The sequence below is a fragment of the Procambarus clarkii genome, chromosome 20 (genome assembly GCF_040958095.1).
Source record: "Procambarus clarkii isolate CNS0578487 chromosome 20, FALCON_Pclarkii_2.0, whole genome shotgun sequence".
Classification (NCBI taxonomy): Eukaryota; Metazoa; Arthropoda; class Malacostraca; order Decapoda; family Cambaridae; genus Procambarus; species Procambarus clarkii.
Window position 1 is genome coordinate 9,749,586 of NC_091169.1, and position 19,519 is coordinate 9,769,104.

The following is a 19,519-nucleotide window of genomic DNA, read 5'->3' on the forward strand; positions in this document are numbered from 1 at the left end:
CCAGTGTAATTGGCCTGTTATGTTGGACATTGTCTTCTGTGTTGGCATCGATATGTTCTTGTCTTGTCCTTACTCTCATGGTGGGTAGAGTAAATAGTTCTGTGATTTAGGTGTTCATGGTAGGTCGCTCTATTCTTATGTGAATTGCCTCAAGAATTTGTAATCTTCTTGAATCTTGGGTTTTGTCTATTATGCAAGTATTCTTGTTCAACATTTCTCTTGTTAGAGTAATGTCATGGGCTTGTCTCATGTGATTCCTAGGGGCACCAGATTGAAGATGGCATGTCAAACGCCTCGTCAGCTTGGTCGACGTCATACCTATGTACTTACATTGAAGGTTACATCCTTCGTGGGGGCAAGTGTACATGTATACAACGCTTGACTGCTGTAGAGGGTTCTCCGTCGGCTTCGGGCTGTTTTTGATAAGGAGTTCGGAAGTCTTCTTGGTTTTGTAGAATATTATCAGGTTTATGTTTTGGTTAGGAGTAGTGCTTTTTACTCCTTTACGGATTATTTCTTTCATTATTCTTTCCTCTTTTATATGTTCACTGTGCATGGTTGATTTGTAATATAATTTTATTTGGGGTGTTGTGGTTTCTGTTCTAGGTTCTGAATTATACCAACGGTCCAAGTGTCTTCTTATAGCAGCGTTTATTTCCGCGTTGCTATATCCGTTGTTCACCAATACCTGAGTTACTCTTTCAAACTCTCTACTTACGTTGCTCCATTCAGAGCAGTGGGTAAGCGCTCGACGAATATAAGCATTGAGAACACTGGCTTTGTATCTTTGGGGGCACTCACTTCTACCGTTCAGGCATAATCCTATGTTGGTGGGCTTGGTATATACGTTGGTGCTTAAAGAGGTTCCTGTTTTTGTTATTAGTACATCCAAGAATGGCAGACTGTTATTTTCACTATTTTCATGTGTAAATCGGAGTACTGACTCTCTCTCTAGGTGTCTTTTTAGGTCAATTAGTTCATCTGAGTCTTTTACTATTACGAATATGTCATCTACATAACGGCAGTATACAGTTGGTTTTTGTCTGCTACTGAAGACCCTATCTTCGATGGTTCCCATATAAAAATTAGCAAATAAAACTCCTAAGGGGGAGCCCATTGCTACTCCGTCTATCTGTAAATACATGTCTCCTTGTGGACTGATGAAAGGGGCTTCCTTTGTACATGCTTCGAGAAGACTTTTCAAGTGTGGCTCAGGTATGTCTAATTTGGGGGTGCTCTCGTCTCTGTATACTCTGTCCAGTATCATTCCTATGGTTGTGTCGACTGGGACGTTGGTAAAAAGGGATTCAACGTCCAGGGAAGCGATGATTCCATCGGGCTGGGTAGATTTGATCAATTCTAGGAAATCTGCTGATGATTGTAGACTAAACTTACTTGGAGTGTATGGAGTTAGGAGTTCATTGAGTTTTTTTGCCAGGTGATAAGTTGGGGTTGGTATTTGGCTGATTATAGGGCGTAGTGGGTTACCTGGTTTATGCGTCTTAACATTGCCGTAGGCATATCCTAAGCCATAGTCGCCTTGAAGTTTATTGAAATGCACACTACCTTTCTTTGCGTTGATTGCTGTAATTGTTTTGTTTACTTTCCGCTTAAGGTCTTCTACGGGGTTCCTCGTGATTCGTTGAAATTTGGAGTCGTCACTTAGGATGTCGCTAATTTTGTTCATGTATTCATGGGTAGGAATCAATACATATGCTGCTGTTTTGTCGGTTTTTCTTATTGTTACGTCTTTCAGATTTTTTAGTTGTTTCGCTGCTTCTTTGAGTCGTGGGGTTAAGATTGTAGATGAATATGTTCCTCGTTTTTTCCCTGCTTCTGCAAGTAGTTCAGCTTGAAGTGTGTCCGTGGTGATGACTTTTTTGTTGTCTTCTAGCTTATGGATATCGTCAAGAAGCATTTCGATTTCCAGGCGTTTTTGATGCATCTTTGGTTTAGATAAGAATTGACAATTTAGACCAAGATTTAAGAGGTCTCGTTGGTCCTGGGTAAGATCATAAGAAGTCAGGTTAAAGTAGCCATCTTTAGGACGAGGGATTTTTAGCTGTCCACCGTTTAGGGATGTTAACTTACGGAGTGTCTTTGTTTCTACAAGAGTTTTATGTTGTCATATTCAATGAAACATGTTTGAAAGAAAACCTGCTGCCAGTATACACCAATATAAACCCACATGACCCAGCAGTCCGCAATACAGAGTTTACCTATAGGTATAGGCAAGAGCTCATTCGGCATCAACTAAACAAGAAGAAGGAAGCCCTCCAAACCTTTATAGAGCAGGCGGAGCATCTGTTAAACAAATGGACCCAGTACGACATCCCTATCCAACTCAAGCAAACCATCAACAGTGAGCTATTTAACCTGAAACATCAACATAAAACTCTTGTAGAAACAAAGACACTCCGTAAGTTAACATCCCTAAACGGTGGACAGCTAAAAATCCCTCGTCCTAAAGATGGCTACTTTAACCTGACTTCTTATGATCTTACCCAGGACCAACGAGACCTCTTAAATCTTGGTCTAAATTGTCAATTCTTATCTAAACCAAAGATGCATCAAAAACGCCTGGAAATCGAAATGCTTCTAGACGATATCCATAAGCTAGAAGACAACAAAAAAGTCATCACCACGGACACACTTCAGGCTGAACTACTTGCAGAAGCAGGGAAAAAACGAGGAACATATTCATCTACAATCTTAACCCACGACTCAAAGAAGCAGCGAAACAACTAAAAAATCTGAAAGACGTAACAATAAGAAAAGCCGACAAAACAGCAGCATATGTATTGATTCCTACCCATGAATACATGAACAAAATTAGCGACATCCTAAGTGACGACTCCAAATTTCAACGAATCACGAGGAACCCCGTAGAAGACCTTAAGCGGAAAGTAAACAAAACAATTACAGCAATCAACGCAAAGAAAGGTAGTGTGCATTTCAATAAACTTCAAGGCGACAATGGCTTAGGATATGCCTACGGCAATGTTAAGACGCATAAACCAGGTAACCCACTACGCCCTATAATCAGCCAAATACCAACCCCAACTTATCACCTGGCAAAAAAACTCAATGAACTCCTAACTCCATGCACTCCAAGTAAGTTTAGTCTACAATCATCAGCAGATTTCCTAGAATTGATCAAATCTACCCAGCCCGATGGAATCATCGCTTCCCTGGACGTTGAATCCCTTTTTACCAACGTCCCAGTCGACACAACCATAGGAATGATACTGGACAGAGTATACAGAGACGAGAGGACCCCCAAATTAGACATACCTGAGCCACACTTGAAAAGTCTTCTCGAAGCATGTACAAAGGAAGCCCCTTTCATCAGTCCACAAGGAGACATGTATTTACAGATAGACGGAGTAGCAATGGGCTCCCCCTTAGGAGTTTTATTTGCTAATTTTTATATGGGAACCATCGAAGATAGGGTCTTCAGTAGCAGACAAAAACCAACTGTATACTGCCGTTATGTAGATGACATATTCGTAATAGTAAAAGACTCAGATGAACTAATTGACCTAAAAAGACACCTAGAGAGAGAGTCAGTACTCCGATTTACACATGAAAATAGTGAAAATAACAGTCTGCCATTCTTGGATGTACTAATAACAAAAACAGGAACCTCTTTAAGCACCAACGTATATACCAAGCCCACCAACATAGGATTATGCCTGAACGGTAGAAGTGAGTGCCCCCAAAGATACAAAGCCAGTGTTCTCAATGCTTATATTCGTCGAGCGCTTACCCACTGCTCTGAATGGAGCAACGTAAGTAGAGAGTTTGAAAGAGTAACTCAGGTATTGGTGAACAACGGATATAGCAATGCGGAAATAAACGCTGCTATAAGAAGACACTTGGACCGTTGGTATAATTCAGAACCTAGAACAGAAACCACAACACCCCAAATAAAATTATATTACAAATCAACCATGCACAGTGAACATATAAAAGAGGAAAGAATAATGAAAGAAATAATCCGTAAAGGAGTAAAAAGCACTACTCCTAACCAAAACATAAACCTGATAATATTCTACAAACCAAGAAGACTTCCGAACTCCTTATCAAAAACAGCCCGAAGCCGACGGAGAACCCTCTACAGCAGTCAAGCGTTGTATACATGTACACTTGCCCCCACGAAGGATGTAACCTTCAATGTAAGTACATAGGTATGACGTCGACCAAGCTGACGAGGCGTTTGACATGCCATCTTCAATCTGGTGCCCCTAGGAATCACATGAGACAAGCCCATGACATTACTCTAACAAGATAAATGTTGAACAAGAATACTTGCATAATAGACAAAACCCAAGATTCAAGAAGATTACAAATTCTTGAGGCAATTCACATAAGAATAGAGCGACCTACCATGAACACCCAAATCACAGAACTATTTACTCTACCCACCATGAGAGTAAGGACAAGACAAGAACATATCGATGCCAACACAGAAGACAATGTCCAACATAACAGGCCAATTACACTGGATTAATCTTTGTGTTTAGATAGGAGATGCCTCGTATGGGCCAATAAGCCTTCTGCAGCCCCTATGTTTATCCCTTATGTATCCCCCCATGTTTTTCACCTTCATTGTATTATCACCTGACCTAATGCGGGTATAAAATCAACTAGTATTGTAAGATTGTTCACTTGAGAATGAACCATGGAGGTTCGAAACGTCGTGCAAATTATACAAATAAGTGTAATACACTCTATAGTAAATCACTTCTTTTCTTCACCTTAAAAGTACGAAAATGAGTTTTGGAGAACTCCTATTCCAATTAAGCCCTGATGCTAAGAAAATAGTTAGAGGGATAGAAGCCCTAAACCAGAAAATAATAAATACAGAATATGCGGTCATATTCAATGAAACATGTTTGAAAGAACACCTGCTGCCAGTATACACCAGTACATATATATATATATATATATATATATATATATATATATATATATATATATATATATATATATATATATATATATATATATATATATATATATATATATACAATACAATACAATACAATTTTATTTAGGTAAGGTACATACATACAATAAATATTTACAAGAATTGTTTGACTTATAGGTAGAGCTAGTACATACAATGCCTAAAGCCACTATTACGCAAAGCGTTTCGGGCATGATAAACTTAAATGACAAGCTTAATACTAATTGAGCATAATGAGTATAATGAAAACAAGAAATGAAAACATAGATGAAAAAGCAGCACAAATACAATTATGTCGACAAACAGCGCTCTTTAAAGAAAAAAAACAGACATTGGTTGACAATAGAAGGGTAAGGTAGGTTACAGGGAATTTATTAGGTATAGCTTCGCTTTTAACTTAAACTGGTTGAGAGAGGTACAGTCTTTAACATGGTTGGGAAGGTCATTCCACATTCTGGGCCCCTTGATTTGTAGAGCATTTCTAGTTTGATTAAGTCGTACTCTAGGAATATCAAAACTGTATTTATTTCTGGTGTGATGCTCATGGGTTCTGATACAACCTTCTATGAAGCTTTTGAGATCAGGATTGGCATTATAGTTTAGCGTTTTATATATGTATAATACACATGAGAGAATGTGCAGTGACTTAATGTCTAACATATTCAGAGATTTAAGTAGGGGTACCGAGTGATGTCTGGGGCCAGAATTGGATATTGTCCTAATAGCAGCTTTGTGTTGAGTAATTAGAGGACGTAAGTGATTTTGGGTAGTAGAGCCCCAAGCACAAATACCATAGTTGAGATATGGATAGATAAGGGAGTAATAGAGAGTCACCAGGGCAGGGCATGGTACATAATATCTGATCTTAGAAAGAATGCCCACAGTTTTTGAAACTTTTTTTGATATATTTAGAATATGTCCCTGGAAATTCAGCTTGTGGTCAATGAGGATGCCAAGGAATTTGCCATCTAATTTGTTACAAATTTGGGTATTGTTTATTTTGAGATTTATTTGATTAGAGGATTTATTGCCAAACAGAATATAGAAGGTTTTGTCAATGTTAAGGGTGAGTTTGTTGGCAGTTAGCCACAGATGGACTTTATTTAGCTTAGTATTTACTGTGGCATTTAGAGCAAGGGGATCAGGACTGGAGTAAATGAAGGTTGTGTCGTCAGCAAATAGAATTGGTTTGAGGTGTTGGGAGGCATTTGGAAGGTCATTAATGTAGATGAGAAAGAGGAGAGGGCCAAGTATGCTGCCCTGGGGAACACCAATGTTGATGGGTAGGGTGGGAGAAATTGTATTATTCACAGAAACATATTGGAGCCTGTCAGTAAGGTAGGATTTGAGGTATTGTAGGGAGTGTCCTCTGACTCCATAATGATGTAATTTAATAAGAAGGTTTTGGTGGTTGACAGTATCAAAAGCTTTACGCAGGTCCACAAACAACCCAACAGGGAACTCATTTTTATCAAGAGCTGTATGAATCGAGTTAAGCATACTAATAAGTGCATCGTTAGTGCTTTTTTTGGGTCTGAAGCCATATTGGCAAGGGCTAAGTATATTGAGTTTGGCTAGATATGAGTAAAGCTGCTTATAGATTAGTTTTTCAAAATTTTTTGACAAGTTTGGCAGGATAGATATAGGTCTGTAGTTGTTAACATCTGTGAGATTACCACATTTGTGGACAGGCGTTACTCTCGCTTTTTTTATAATATCTGGGAAGGTTATATATATATATATATATATATATATATATATATATATATATATATATATATATATATATATATATATATATATATATATATATATATATATACATTCCACTGTTGCTGTGATAGGTTTGTGAGTGCAGGTGGTTACCTTGAGGTGCTTCTGGGGCTTAGCGTCCCCGCGGCCCGGTCGTCGACCAGGCCTCCTGCTTGCCGGACTGATCAACCAGGCTGTTGGACGCGGCTGCTCGCAGCCTGACGTATGAGTCACAGCCTGGTTGATCAGGTATCCTTTGGAGGTGTTTATCCAGTTCTTTCTTGAACACTGTGAGGGGTCGGCCAGTTATGCCTCTTATGTGTAGTGGAAGCGTGTTGAACAGTCTCGGGCCTCTGATGTTGATAGAGTTCTCTCTCAGAGTACCTTTTGCACCTCTGCTTTTCAACGGGGGTATTCTGAACATCCTGCCATGTCTTCTGGTTTCATGTGATGTTATTTCTGTGTGCAGGTTTGGGACCAGCCCCTCAATTATTTTCCACGTGTAAATTATTATGTACCTCTCTCGCCTGCGCTCAAGGGAGACAGATTTAGGCTCTTTAGTCGGTCCCAGTAGTTTAGTTGTTTTACTGAAAGGATTCTAGCAGTAAAGGATCTCTGCACGCTCTCCAGGTCAGCAATTTCTCTAGCTTTGAAAGGGGCTGTCATTGTGCAACAGTACTCCACTCTAGAGAGCACAAGCGTTTTGAAAAGTATCATCATCGGTATAGCATCTCTAGTGTGAAAAGTTCTTGTTATCCAACCTGTCATTTTTCTTCTAGTTGTGACAGCTACTTTATTGTGTTCTTTAAAGGTAAGGTCTTCCGACATGAGTACACGCAGATCCTTTACATTGCCTTTTCGTTCTATGCTATGATTTGCCTGAGTTTTGTACGTAGTTTCCTTTTTTATATTTTCATTTTTTCCATAGCGCATGAGCTGGAACTTATCTTCGTTAAATACCATATTATTTTCTGTAGCCCATAGAAAGACCTGATCTACATCTGACTGGAAGTTCGCCGTGTCCTCTATGTTGCCTACTCTCATGAAGATCCTAGTGTCATCTGCACAGGATGATACAGTGCTATAGGTTGTGTTCTTGTCTATGTCCGATATGAGGATGAAAAAAAGTACTGGAGCAAGCACAGTACCCTGGGGGACTGAGCTCTTCACGGTTGATGGGCTGGATTTTATTTTGTTGACTATTACACATTGGGTTCTGTTGGGCAGGAAATTGTAGATCCATCTGCCTATTTTTCCGTTAATTCCTTTTGAACGCATTTTATGTGCAATAACACCATGGTCACATTTATCAAAAGCTTTTACGAAATCTGTGTAAATTACATCAGCGTTTTTTTTTTGTCTTCCATAGCATCTAATGCCATATCATAGTGGTCCAGCAACTGCGGCAGGCAAGAGCGCCCTGTTCTGAAACCATGTTGTCCGGGGTTATGGAGATGCTGTGATTCCATGCATTTTGTGATCTTACTTCTTAGCACTCTCTCAAAAATTTTTATGATGTGCGATGTTAGTGCTATCGGTCTGTAATTTTTTGCCTCTGCCTTATTTCCTCCTATATGAAGTGGTGCTATCTCTGCTGTTTTTAGTATATCAGGAATAACGCCAGTATCTAGGCTTTGTCTCCACAGAATGTGGAGGGCCTGCGATAGTGATTTTTTACAGTTCTTCATGAATATGGAGTTCCAAGAATCCGGGCCTGGTGCAGAGTGCATAGTCATACTGTTTATGGCTTCTTCAAAATCCAGTGGGGATAGGGTGACGTCTGATATATGATTTGATGTTGGTATCATATCCATAAAAAATTCATTTAGGTTATCAATCTTTAGTGTGTTTAATGGCTCGCTGAAAACAGTCATACTGCTTCCTCAGTAGCTCGCTCATTTCTTTGTTGTCATCGGTGAAAGTTCCATCTCCCTTTCGCAGGGGCCCGATACTAGATGTGGTTTTTGATCTTGATTTTGCATAGGAGAAAAAATATTTCGGATTTCTCTCTATTTTACTGATGGCCTTTTGCTCTCTTTGCCTCTCCTGGGTTTTGTATGATTCTTGTAGCTTGCGTTCAATTGTTTCTATTTCTCTACCTAACCTTCTTCGCCGTTCTTGAGATAGGGTGCGACTCTCAAGTTGTTCCGCAATTCGTTTTCTTCGCCTATATAGGGAACGACGTTCCCGTTCCAATCTGCATCTCTTCCTCTTTTTCCTTTGGGGTATGCGGTTTGAACATATTTCTAGTGCTACTGAGCTTATTTTTTCCAGGCACTGGTTCAGGTTTGCATTTTCTAGCTGTTCTTCCCAGTTTATTTCTGTGAAGTTCTGGTTTATTTGTTCCCAGTTTATCTGTTTATTATTGAAGTTGAATTTGCTGAAATCTCCTCCACCGGGAATCTGGACAGGTTTTGAAGGTCTACTCCCCATGGTTGTCATAACTTCAATTAAGTTGTGATCTGAGTAACAGGTATTTGTAATCATTATGTTCCTGATCAATTCATCATTATTAGTGAAAATGAGGTCCAGCGTGTTCTCCTTCCTAGTTGGTTCTACTATTTGCTGGTTTAAGGCAAACCTGTCGCACATCCTTAGCAGGTCAATTGCATGTGCCTGTCGCGGCAAAGGTGCGGCATAGTCGATCACTGATCCGACTGCTTGTACATAATATGTGCAAAGGACTTGCAGATTGGCTCCCCGAGAGAGGGAGGTTAGCGACCTGAGGATTGACGTCCGAGCTGCAGTTCTCTCTCTCAGGTAAGTGACCTCAGCATTAAAATTTATGTGTGTCCAGGATTATATCTAGATACTGATAAGTGTCCACCCATTCAATTGGTTGACCCTGAACTGTGAGTTGGATGTTGGACTTCACTATTTTTATGGGCATGGCTTTTGTTTTTATGGGGTCGAGTTTGATACCAATCTGCTATGCCTCTATTTTATTTATTTATTTACTTATTTATTATTTATTTATTTATTTATTTATTTGTTTATTTATTTATTTATTTATTTATTTATTTATTTATTTATTTATTTATTTATTTATGTATTTATATACAAGAAGGTACATAGGGATTATGAGGATACATAGCATAGTAATTACATTCTTGTAAAGCCACTAGTACGCGCAGCGTTTCGGGCAGGTACTTAATGTAAGAACATTTTAAGTAGGTAAATACTTGCAAAATTTATAAAAATGATAACAGTTACATAGCAAGAAAAAATAAAAGATGAGAGAAAATTGTAGGTATATTAAAGCACATAGGTAGCTCAGATTGATTGCAATGACAGCTTGAATGGTAGTTTAACAAAAATTAGTAAGCACAATACAGCATATGGCTAGCACATAAAAGAAGACAGCAATGAACACAATGATAAAGTTGTTTGGGTTAAGTACATAAAGATTGGGAGATTGGGTAACACTAGATACAAAGCAAATTTAAAGCTCAGTGTAGGAAACTATGAAGATGAAATTAGGTACATTTTGTTTTTAAATGAGGCAAAAGTTTGACAGCTTTTCAATTCACTAGGGAGTGAATTCCATAGACTAGGTCCCTTAATTTGCATAGAGTGTTTACACAGATTAAGATTGACCCTGGGGATACCAAAGAGATATTTATTTCTGGTGTAGTGATAATGGGTCCTATTACATCTGTCCAGGGAGAGTTTCAGAGCAAGGTTTGCATTTAAGAACAGGGTTTTGTAAATGTAGTTGACACAAGAGAATGTGTGGAGGGAGTTAATATTTAGCAAGTTTAGGGATTTAAACAAGGGAGCTGAGTGTTGTCTGAAAGCAGAGTTTGTTATTATTCTGATAGCAGATTTTTGCTGGGTGATGGTGGTTTGCAGTGATAGACCCCCATGCACAGATACCATAATTAAGATAGGGATAGATTAGTGCATAATATAGTGAGAGGAGAGCAGAGTTAGGAACATAATATCTTATTTTAGAGGGTATACCAACTGTCTTAGAGACTTTCTTACTTATGTGTTGAATGTGGGTGCTGAAGTTGAGTCTCTTGTCTAGGAATAGGCCAAGAAACTTTCCATCATTTTTATTACTGATGTTAATGTTGTCTATCTGTGACTGCATCTATCTTCACTGATGCAGTCTAAGCATTTGGGTGCAAGGCGCACCGCATCCGTTCCTTTTATAATGATGACAACGTCGTTTGCATAGTTTAGCAGCCTGCAGTGTTGTGGGAGCTTCAGACTCATTATTCTTTCCATTAAACAGTTGAAGAGAAGAATGATTCCTTGCCATGTATAATTTATATGTATTTTGTATTCAGAGACTGTGCCATGAAGTTTTACTCTTTCTTCTCTGTTTATGAATCAGTTTTTGGTCCAGGAGAGCAGGTTGCCTTTGACCTCTTTGTCGATGAGGCAGCAGAGAATGGCTGAGGCGCTAGCCTCAGCCATTCATAGCCTCAGCCATAACAAGCCATGTTCAAAGGCTTTCTCGAGGTCCATAAATATCAGCATTTCAGGTCTGTCATTCAAGTGGACTAACAGAGTTGCAATACATTCCACTGTGCTAACCCATCTTCTAGAGGCATACATATCCTGGTACAGTTTAGGCATTTTCCACTCAAGTCTGTTGAGTGCCATTCTGTCAGCCGTCTTGGTTGCACAGCTTTGGAGAGAGATGTGCCTTGGATTAGCTGGATCTTTGGGTTTTGGGATCGGCACTATGTCTGCTCTATTCCAAGCTGTAGGTCTAGTTTGCAAAGTCCAGGCTGAATTAATTAACCTAAGGTATGCCGTGTCTCCCTCAGGGCCGAGGTTCTAATCATCTTATAGGTTATTTTGTCGTGTCCAGGGGATGTATCTTTGGAGTTTTTCTTAGCCCGATTGAGCTCATCCAGTGTTAAAGGGGTATTAGTGTCTGCACATACTGTAAGGATTCTGTGCCACCTTTCTTCATATATTCCTGTCTGCACTGTTAACACATCTGATAGAAGCTGATTAGTGGCTGCTTTTTCTGCAAACCTGGTTGCCAGTACTTCTGCTTCCTGTTGCGGATCCTTAGGATGTTGGGCTTTAGGTGTTTTATTTCCTTTGGCCCGCTGGATTTGCTGCCACATCTATCCAAGAGAGGTGTGTTCTTTCAGATGTGAACACCATTCCAGCCACTTTTGTTCTTTGGTAATCCTAGTCTCTTGATGCACATTTTCCTTGACCTCACACAGTAAGGTCCTGCTGCGGTCACTTATCTACTTTCTGTATAGTTTCCTTGTGCTGTTGAGTCTTATGATTGAGTTCTTTGACACGTGTGCAAGAGTACCAGTGATCTTTATGGTATCTGATGGTCTGTTTTTTTCAGTGTAATTGAATGGTTGGCTGCACTTTGAATAGCTTTGATAATATCTTGTTCTGCCTGATTAATGCCTTTAGGAACATCATAGTTTCTATGATACTCTGAAATAAGGTTTTGAAAACGGTTCTAATTTGCTTTAGCGAAGTTCCAGGCTTCTGATGGAGGTGGAGGTGGAGGCGGGGTGGGTAGATCCAACTTTAGATCAATTTTGACCCCATAGTGATCGCTTGTGAGTGTGGGCTAAAGTGACCATGTTGCTGCATCTCTTAGGGAAGCTGAAACGTAGGTAAGGTCTAACCTACCTCCTTGGGTATGGGTGGGTTCATTCTTGTTCAGGATTTGGATTTCTGATAGTTGGTCAAGTAGATGTGCTATTTGAGTGCCGGCCTCATTTTTTGTGTTTGAGCCCAGTGCCAAACAATGATGGGCTTTGAAATCACCACAAATTATTGTGAGGTGGTTGCGTGTCCAAATAACACTGGAAGACCCATTTAAGCACGCAGAGAAACATTAAACACTTCAAGTTTGTCGTGTTTTAGCTCAATGGATACTCCCATCACTTCTGTCCCTGGCCCAAAATCGGCTGGGCTGGTTGTTGGCTTGGAGATCAGGTCACTTTTCACATAGACGGCACATCCCCTGGATTGCTCGTTGACCCATGGAAGGAAGAAGCCTCGATAGCCTGAGATCTTAAGTTCTAATCCGTCTCGAAGCAAGCTCTCCTGTAGTATCAGGATGTCTATGCCTTTCTTTGCTCCTATACATTACAAGTGTTGCAATTTTGTGCGCAAGTCCTTGCGCATTCCATTGCATGATCTTTAGTCCTCTAAATTGTTGGAACTTGATGCTATTACAGTGGTATCCATGGAATCAGATGAACTCACAATGGAAGTTGAAATTGGAGTTGAGGATCTTGGTGTACTTGAAACTGACTCATCAAGGTCGCTTTCAGAAGTACTGGTCTCTACTTTTTTTTTTTAGGAGAGTGTTTCCTGCCCTACGTTATTGAAGGTGAGGATATTGTTTTTTTCGAATTTCTTAAGCTTGTGCTTAATTGTTTTTAGAGTCTTTGTGGTTTGCTTCATACCGTGTTTCGACAGCAATCTTTCGACCAATTCCGTGACCAAGGTCTTAAGCATTGGCCAGGGGGTGTCCAGCTGTGTTGGAGTACTACTTACTGCTGTACTGGTTTGGGGCCTGTTTACTCTTTGGCTCTTATCAGTGGAAACTCGGACACTCTTGCCATCATTGTCCCCAGTGTGCTTACTGGATGCAATGGGCGGACGATTACGTTGAACTTTATTCTTTTCGTCCCCAGCCATCCCTCTGTCTTCGACGGAGGCCTTAACACTCTCCACCATGGCCGACGGTGGAGGGCCATGTGCCCCCTCCACTTTGTTTAGTCTTGGTAAGCTCTCTGTTTTTTGTGGGCAGGGGAGCTGGTATATGTTTTGGTTGGGGTTTCTGCTCTGTTATAGGCGTGGGGGAGGGGTGTCGGAAATTTCCGACCCCCAAACTACTAGTACCTAATACAACTAGTTAAAATCGTTGTATCAGGGAATTAAAATTACTAACCATATTAATTTCCTGTTAGGAAACTTCTAGAAGTCCCTTAGAAAACGTGTCGGAGGATTACGTCAGCCAGCATGGAGGCGGCGTTATCATTGATCTTCCCATATTGTTAATATTTCTAGTCTATTATTTCTTTACATCAGAAAACCTTATTTTAGACTGGAATTAACTTAAGCTTAGAAAGAATTAAAGCGATCTTCCACCGTAGGTAAAATTCCACCATAGTGTTTAACTATTTCTTTGCTGGTGAAATAGTCACACAACAAATTAACACACTTGAAACGTGCTTTAACCCCTATAAACTTCTAGCCTAGTGTTAGGAACAGTAAAAAATTGTTTTCTGGATTTAGAATTAACTAATTAAGGAACAAATAACACCAATCTGTTCTCGTTAATGAACGAGTAAAAATTTGCAGCGTGACTATTATTGTGACTATACCTCGATATTGAAAGGAAAATGCCATTGTAGTAGAATAGGAAATGCCACATAGAGCCACCTATGTAAGATCAGATAAGAAATCAGAAGCGGGAAGCCACATAGTGCCACTCCATATTAGGTCGTCCAAGGTGTGGGGTAGCAACAATCGTAAAAATAGTGAAGATAGGTATCTATTATGTGTCGCTATGTTCATGTTCATGTTCATTTATACAGAAAAGTATGACAGTATATTTAAGTAAAAAATGAATTTATTTGTATAATAAACACTCAGGTGAGCGGCAGTTAGCCCCCCCCCCACCTCCCTCTATGGGACAGGTGTAAAAACAGGATCCTCGCAGTAGGGGTGGTCCCCCCCCTCACCACCCCTCCTCATACTTGATGACCTTGAGTGTACCGTAAGAGGGACCAGCCTCCCTTAGTTGTTTTTAAGTTGGATATATTTTAAGCCTTTATACTTAAAGAAGGAGAAAAAGAAATAATCCTGATGATTTATAGATTATATTATCAAAGTACATAGGGTTAAACATAGTCATATTGTAGGTCATCTCCCCCCACATAATATTTATTAACAAGAGCTCTCCTTCTCGCCCACAAGTCCGTTGAGGGGTCTTCCTCCCCCTCCTCCTCCTGGGACGAAGATGATGACTCATCATCTCCCAGAGAGTGAATGGGTTGTAGTGGGCCTCCCTCAGGTGACTGACTGCTGACGTCATAGGGTTCACTCTCGCTGGTGGGGCGTTGTCCTTCCTCTCCTTGTGGTTCAATGACGTCACCACCTTCACTCTCGGTGGACATTCCTTGGGCTGAGGTGTTGGGGTGGGGGTCGGATGGTATGTCTGGGTGACCATACGCTAGGCTAGTGTATTTATTTAGGTTAAAGCGCTTATCATCAAATGCACTTAAACCCCTCTTAGTATTGAATGTGGTTGCCATCTGCCCCCCTACATTTCTTATTTGAGTGAAGTTAAAAGTATTCACTACACCATTGCTGTGTAGGGTCTCTTTAAAGTGGTTATGTGTTAAAGATCTTTGCACAGCTCGGGGAATACCCTTAGCGGTGATGGAATTTTTATTGTCAAGCAAAAGCACACTATACATTTTGGGCTTGAGTGCCACAACTTCAAGGATGTGTTTATCTGACACCTCTGACTTTAACAGCCCTAAAACACCCTTTTTAGAAGGATCATACAAGGGGTGAGTTTCAGGAAAATTACTCGTATCCATCCACAAACTAAGGGGTTCTTTCCCCATCTCATTAAAGACATCTTCAGCTAGTAAGGTGAAAATGAAACTGTCTGTATCACTATACACCAGTTGTACCCTATCTGAATAGTGGTTCTTAAGTACCCTGTACCAAAAATGGTACAAGCTGTATTTTGCTAGCTCAAGAATCTGGAACCCAATGTAATTAGGATGAGTAATTTTAATGAATGGTCTGGAACTGACAGACAATAATTTATTGTCGCCTAAATGCACCATTCGTTTAAAGCAGGGATTCTTCACCTCTCGTAAAAAGACCCTAGCTGAAGTCACTAGTTTGGTGTCAATGGCATAACGAGCTGGATTCAGTAGCGTTTTACCAAAAACACTGTTCGTCAGTAATTTGAAGAGTGTTTTCCTATCATTACTGCTGGAGGCATTTCTATTGTTAACGTTGGTGTTAACAAATTCTGCCATAAAATCTGACTGGCGGAACTCGTAAATTGCATGTATTGTTTCCACTTCAAGTCCTATCTCAATAAATAGTTGTAAAAGGTGAAGAGATATGAAATAATGTTTTTTGGGGAGATGATCTCCAACCAGTTTTATGTTTTTTTTGGGGGAGATTTTTAATGTTATTTGTTTCCAGAAGTCCCCTACTAAATGGTGAGATATCCTCCATACTTATTCCCCTATGGTGTAAACAAAGGGGCAGATCGTCTGTTAGTCTAGCTATTTCAGGTCTTAAAAGTTTGGTGTCAATTAAGAGCCAGTACCCTTTGTTAGAAGAGAAAGGCTGTTCTGTCATTATCTTCCCCCCGCTAATGAAGGAGTTCATCTCATCAGATGATAGTCTCCTTAGTCCCCCATAGGGCAATTTCCTAGTCATACAACTCCCATAGAGGGAGTTGAAGTCGAGATAAAGTAAGAATGAAGACCTATCCTCCTGGGGGTTAAAAGATGGGTTGACATAGCGATTGTTAGCTCTGACATAACTCCTAACTGCAGTTGTAAAACCCCCTCGTATGTTTTGTGATAAGAGATTGTGCAACGTCACATCTGCACTTAACTCCAGCGATATTCTGCTACTTTTCAGGAAGCAGTCGTAGGAGTACCCTGGGAGGCTGCAATAGTGTGTCAATTCTAAAGAATATATATCATTTAGAATTGCCCTGTGGTGTGTAAAAATGTCAGCCAGTAATCCTACATCACACCTCAAATAAATGAGGAGGTAGTCTTTTAATGTCCTACACCCTGTAGCCTCCCATACTAATTTAGAATGTCTATATTCGTCCAAAGTTATACCTGATTTGTTTAGGGAGCTGTAGAACATTTCAATAGGAGGGAGTGTTGTGTCATTAAAGCAGCTGATTTTTGTGGTATATTCATAAGGGAAAAACTGCTTACCCTTTAAGAGTAGGTGGTGACTCTTTTTGGGCAAACCCTCTATCATTGAGTGAGTGAATGTTAAGGGGCTGGCTGAATCAATGTGGGTCTTTGCTAGGGATGAAAGACTACCTGTAATAAAAGCCAGTGAATCAAGAAATTTAAGCTTCCCTATTTCTACCTTAAGATATTTCGTCCCCTGTCTCATGAGGATATTGCTCTTAATATTTGAATCCATGGTAAACTCCCTCAAAATTAAGCCCATGTCATAAGACATATTATGAGCAATTAGAACTAAACTCTCCAGAGCATTCTTGTGGCGGAGGTTGCAGTAATTACATAGAGCTCCAATATAATTGAGCTTTTCCCTAAGGTGATCATGATGTTGAACCTTGAAATTGGAGGGGGTAAATACCCCCTCACAAAACTGGCAGTGAGTCTGTCTCCTAAAATGGATCATATCCTCAAGAGACATGTCTATTTCATAATGGTGGAGAGTGGATCTGATAATTTCCCATTTGGTAGCAACTCGCTGTATGAAATGAGTAACACTGTCCCCCCCAAAATAAGTAAATTTATCAATGACAGTGTGGTTCCTATTAACAATTATATAGCTGTATGCTATAGGTCTATGTATGGCTGTAACAGAACCTAGACAATCCTCAGTGCTTAGGACACACTCGAAATCAAAATAACCCACATAGGAAGGGGCGTAACCTTTCCCAGTATTTTTAAAATGGAGTGTGTCCCCAGGCTGAGGGTAAATAATTTTCTGAGTGATGTCGCAGGAAGATGAGTGATTTGTTAGCTCAGACGAATTTTGATATTCTGAGAGACAGTTTCTACAGAAGACTGTCTTTCGTTTGTGGCTGCGAGTAAAATTCCGTAGGAACTTATCGAACTCTTTAATCAAGGCCACATGAGATTCCCCCAATAACAATAAAGGAACTATGACCGAGTACTGTCTGCTACCACGACGACAAAGAGAGACGTGATAGACGCCATCTGTATGTTTGTGAATTGAATACAAAAAAATGGATAGTTTATTTCTATTCTCCAATTTAGAGATATCCTCCCAAGACAGAGGGAAGGATAAATTGTCGTATTTGACCATTTTCCTAATCCTAGAGTGAGACTCTACAAGTCTCCCTATACGTCTCCACTTCCACCCTTGTTGTGACGCCAGAAAAGCAGCAATGCACTGAACAATGCATGTTTTATTGTTACCAGCTGGGTTTGGGTTGAAGACCTCATGCCGTCCCCTTATAAATGGGGGATAAGGGACATAATCCCCCAAAACTGACCTTACACTTGCATTACAGATGACGATTTTGAAGAAATCGACATTATATAATATGAAACCACTCCCCTCTGTTTCTGAAAGGAGATCTTCCAGTCGTGTAATCATATAAGCCACCCAGCTATCAATAAGATTACCCACATCCTCAAGAGTTACCAGTCAAGCGGGTGTTGTTATGAAGTGTTCTCTAAAGTCATCATCTTCCGTGAGTCGTTGTTTCAAAAGTGTTACCTTTACTTCGAGGAGGATTTTTAATGATGAAGTAAAATTGCCATGTCCCCCAAGAGAATTCATGTAATTCTCTATTTCAGATATGTAATAGTCCCTAAAGTTGCTTAGGAGTCCTATAGGGTCTGTGGCGAAGGCTGAGGGGGTGGAATATTCCATCCTAGTGAAGAGATCCCCCAGGGCCCCCACCCTATTAATTAAGTGGGGAGTGTCTATAGCATCCTCCTCATCTGGGGAATTTCATCACTATTTAGGGCATTAAGTCTATTGTTGTCAAGAGGTCTAAGACCACTAGGGCCCGGCTGAGAGATGTCACCCCTATCACCACCACCATCAACAACATCACCATCATCACCATCATCATCATCACTCATCGCTTCCTCTCCCCCCTCCCCTCCACCTAAGGGGTTATTGTCACGCTGTGCTTTGTCATGTTCCTCCCCTACCTGCCTCTGAATTGCTCCTGGAATAGAATAATAATAATAATAAATAATAATAATAATAATAATAATAATAATAATAATAATAATAATAATAATAATAATAATAATAAAAAGGCAACACCCACTCACTAAACCCCATGACATAAGTTCTCAAAAAAAGATTCTTAAGAGAAATAAAGGTGGAGGGTTTATTCACTCACCACGGGGGCATGTTTGTAGATGTTCAGAGGTCAAGCCCTCACACACAGAGGTCCCACAATTATCACAAGGGAAAGTGTGGTGAGGTCTCAAGGTTGTATTTCCACACAAAAAGCACAAGAAGCCATCCTCTCTGGAAGGGAGGGTGGGCTGGCGACGTTTACCTAATGAAGGAAATAGTGTATAATTTATATACACTCTCTCTCCCACACTCATGGAGAAGGGGAAAACCCATCTTAATATTTCTCATTTGAATTAAATAAATAAATAAATATATAAAATACGGTCATACCTCCAGCACAGGTTCTCCTGTGTTCACCACTAGACTGTACACATACAGTTTCTCCGCAGAAGAAACATGTGTAACACCTATGAACGAAGAGATGTGATGAGCCCCATCCACAAATTCTACAAATATCACCAACTCGAGACATAACGATCACGCTTACCTAGAATAAATAAATATATATATATATATATATATATATATATATATATATATATATATATATATATATATATATATATATATATATATATATATATATATATATATATATATCCCCCAGCACTCAAATCAGTCCACTTCTCATTCCTGCTCCTACTTATCTATATAAATATATATATATATATAATATATTTATATTTATTTATATATATATATATATATATATATATATATATATATATATATATATATATATAT

General features: G+C 39.7%; 1 protein-coding gene across 1 annotated transcript in view; it reads right to left on the bottom strand.

The window, feature by feature from the left end:
• Positions 1 to 11,814, bottom strand: part of LOC138366687 (uncharacterized) — a 33,037-nt gene extending 21,223 nt beyond the window's left edge. Inside the window, exon 1 of the mRNA XM_069327955.1 lies at positions 11,626 to 11,814. Within this exon, the coding sequence (XP_069184056.1) occupies positions 11,626 to 11,814 (189 nt within the window). The remainder of the gene's footprint in view (positions 1 to 11,625) is intronic.
• Between the last annotated feature and the right edge of the window lie 7,705 nt (positions 11,815 to 19,519).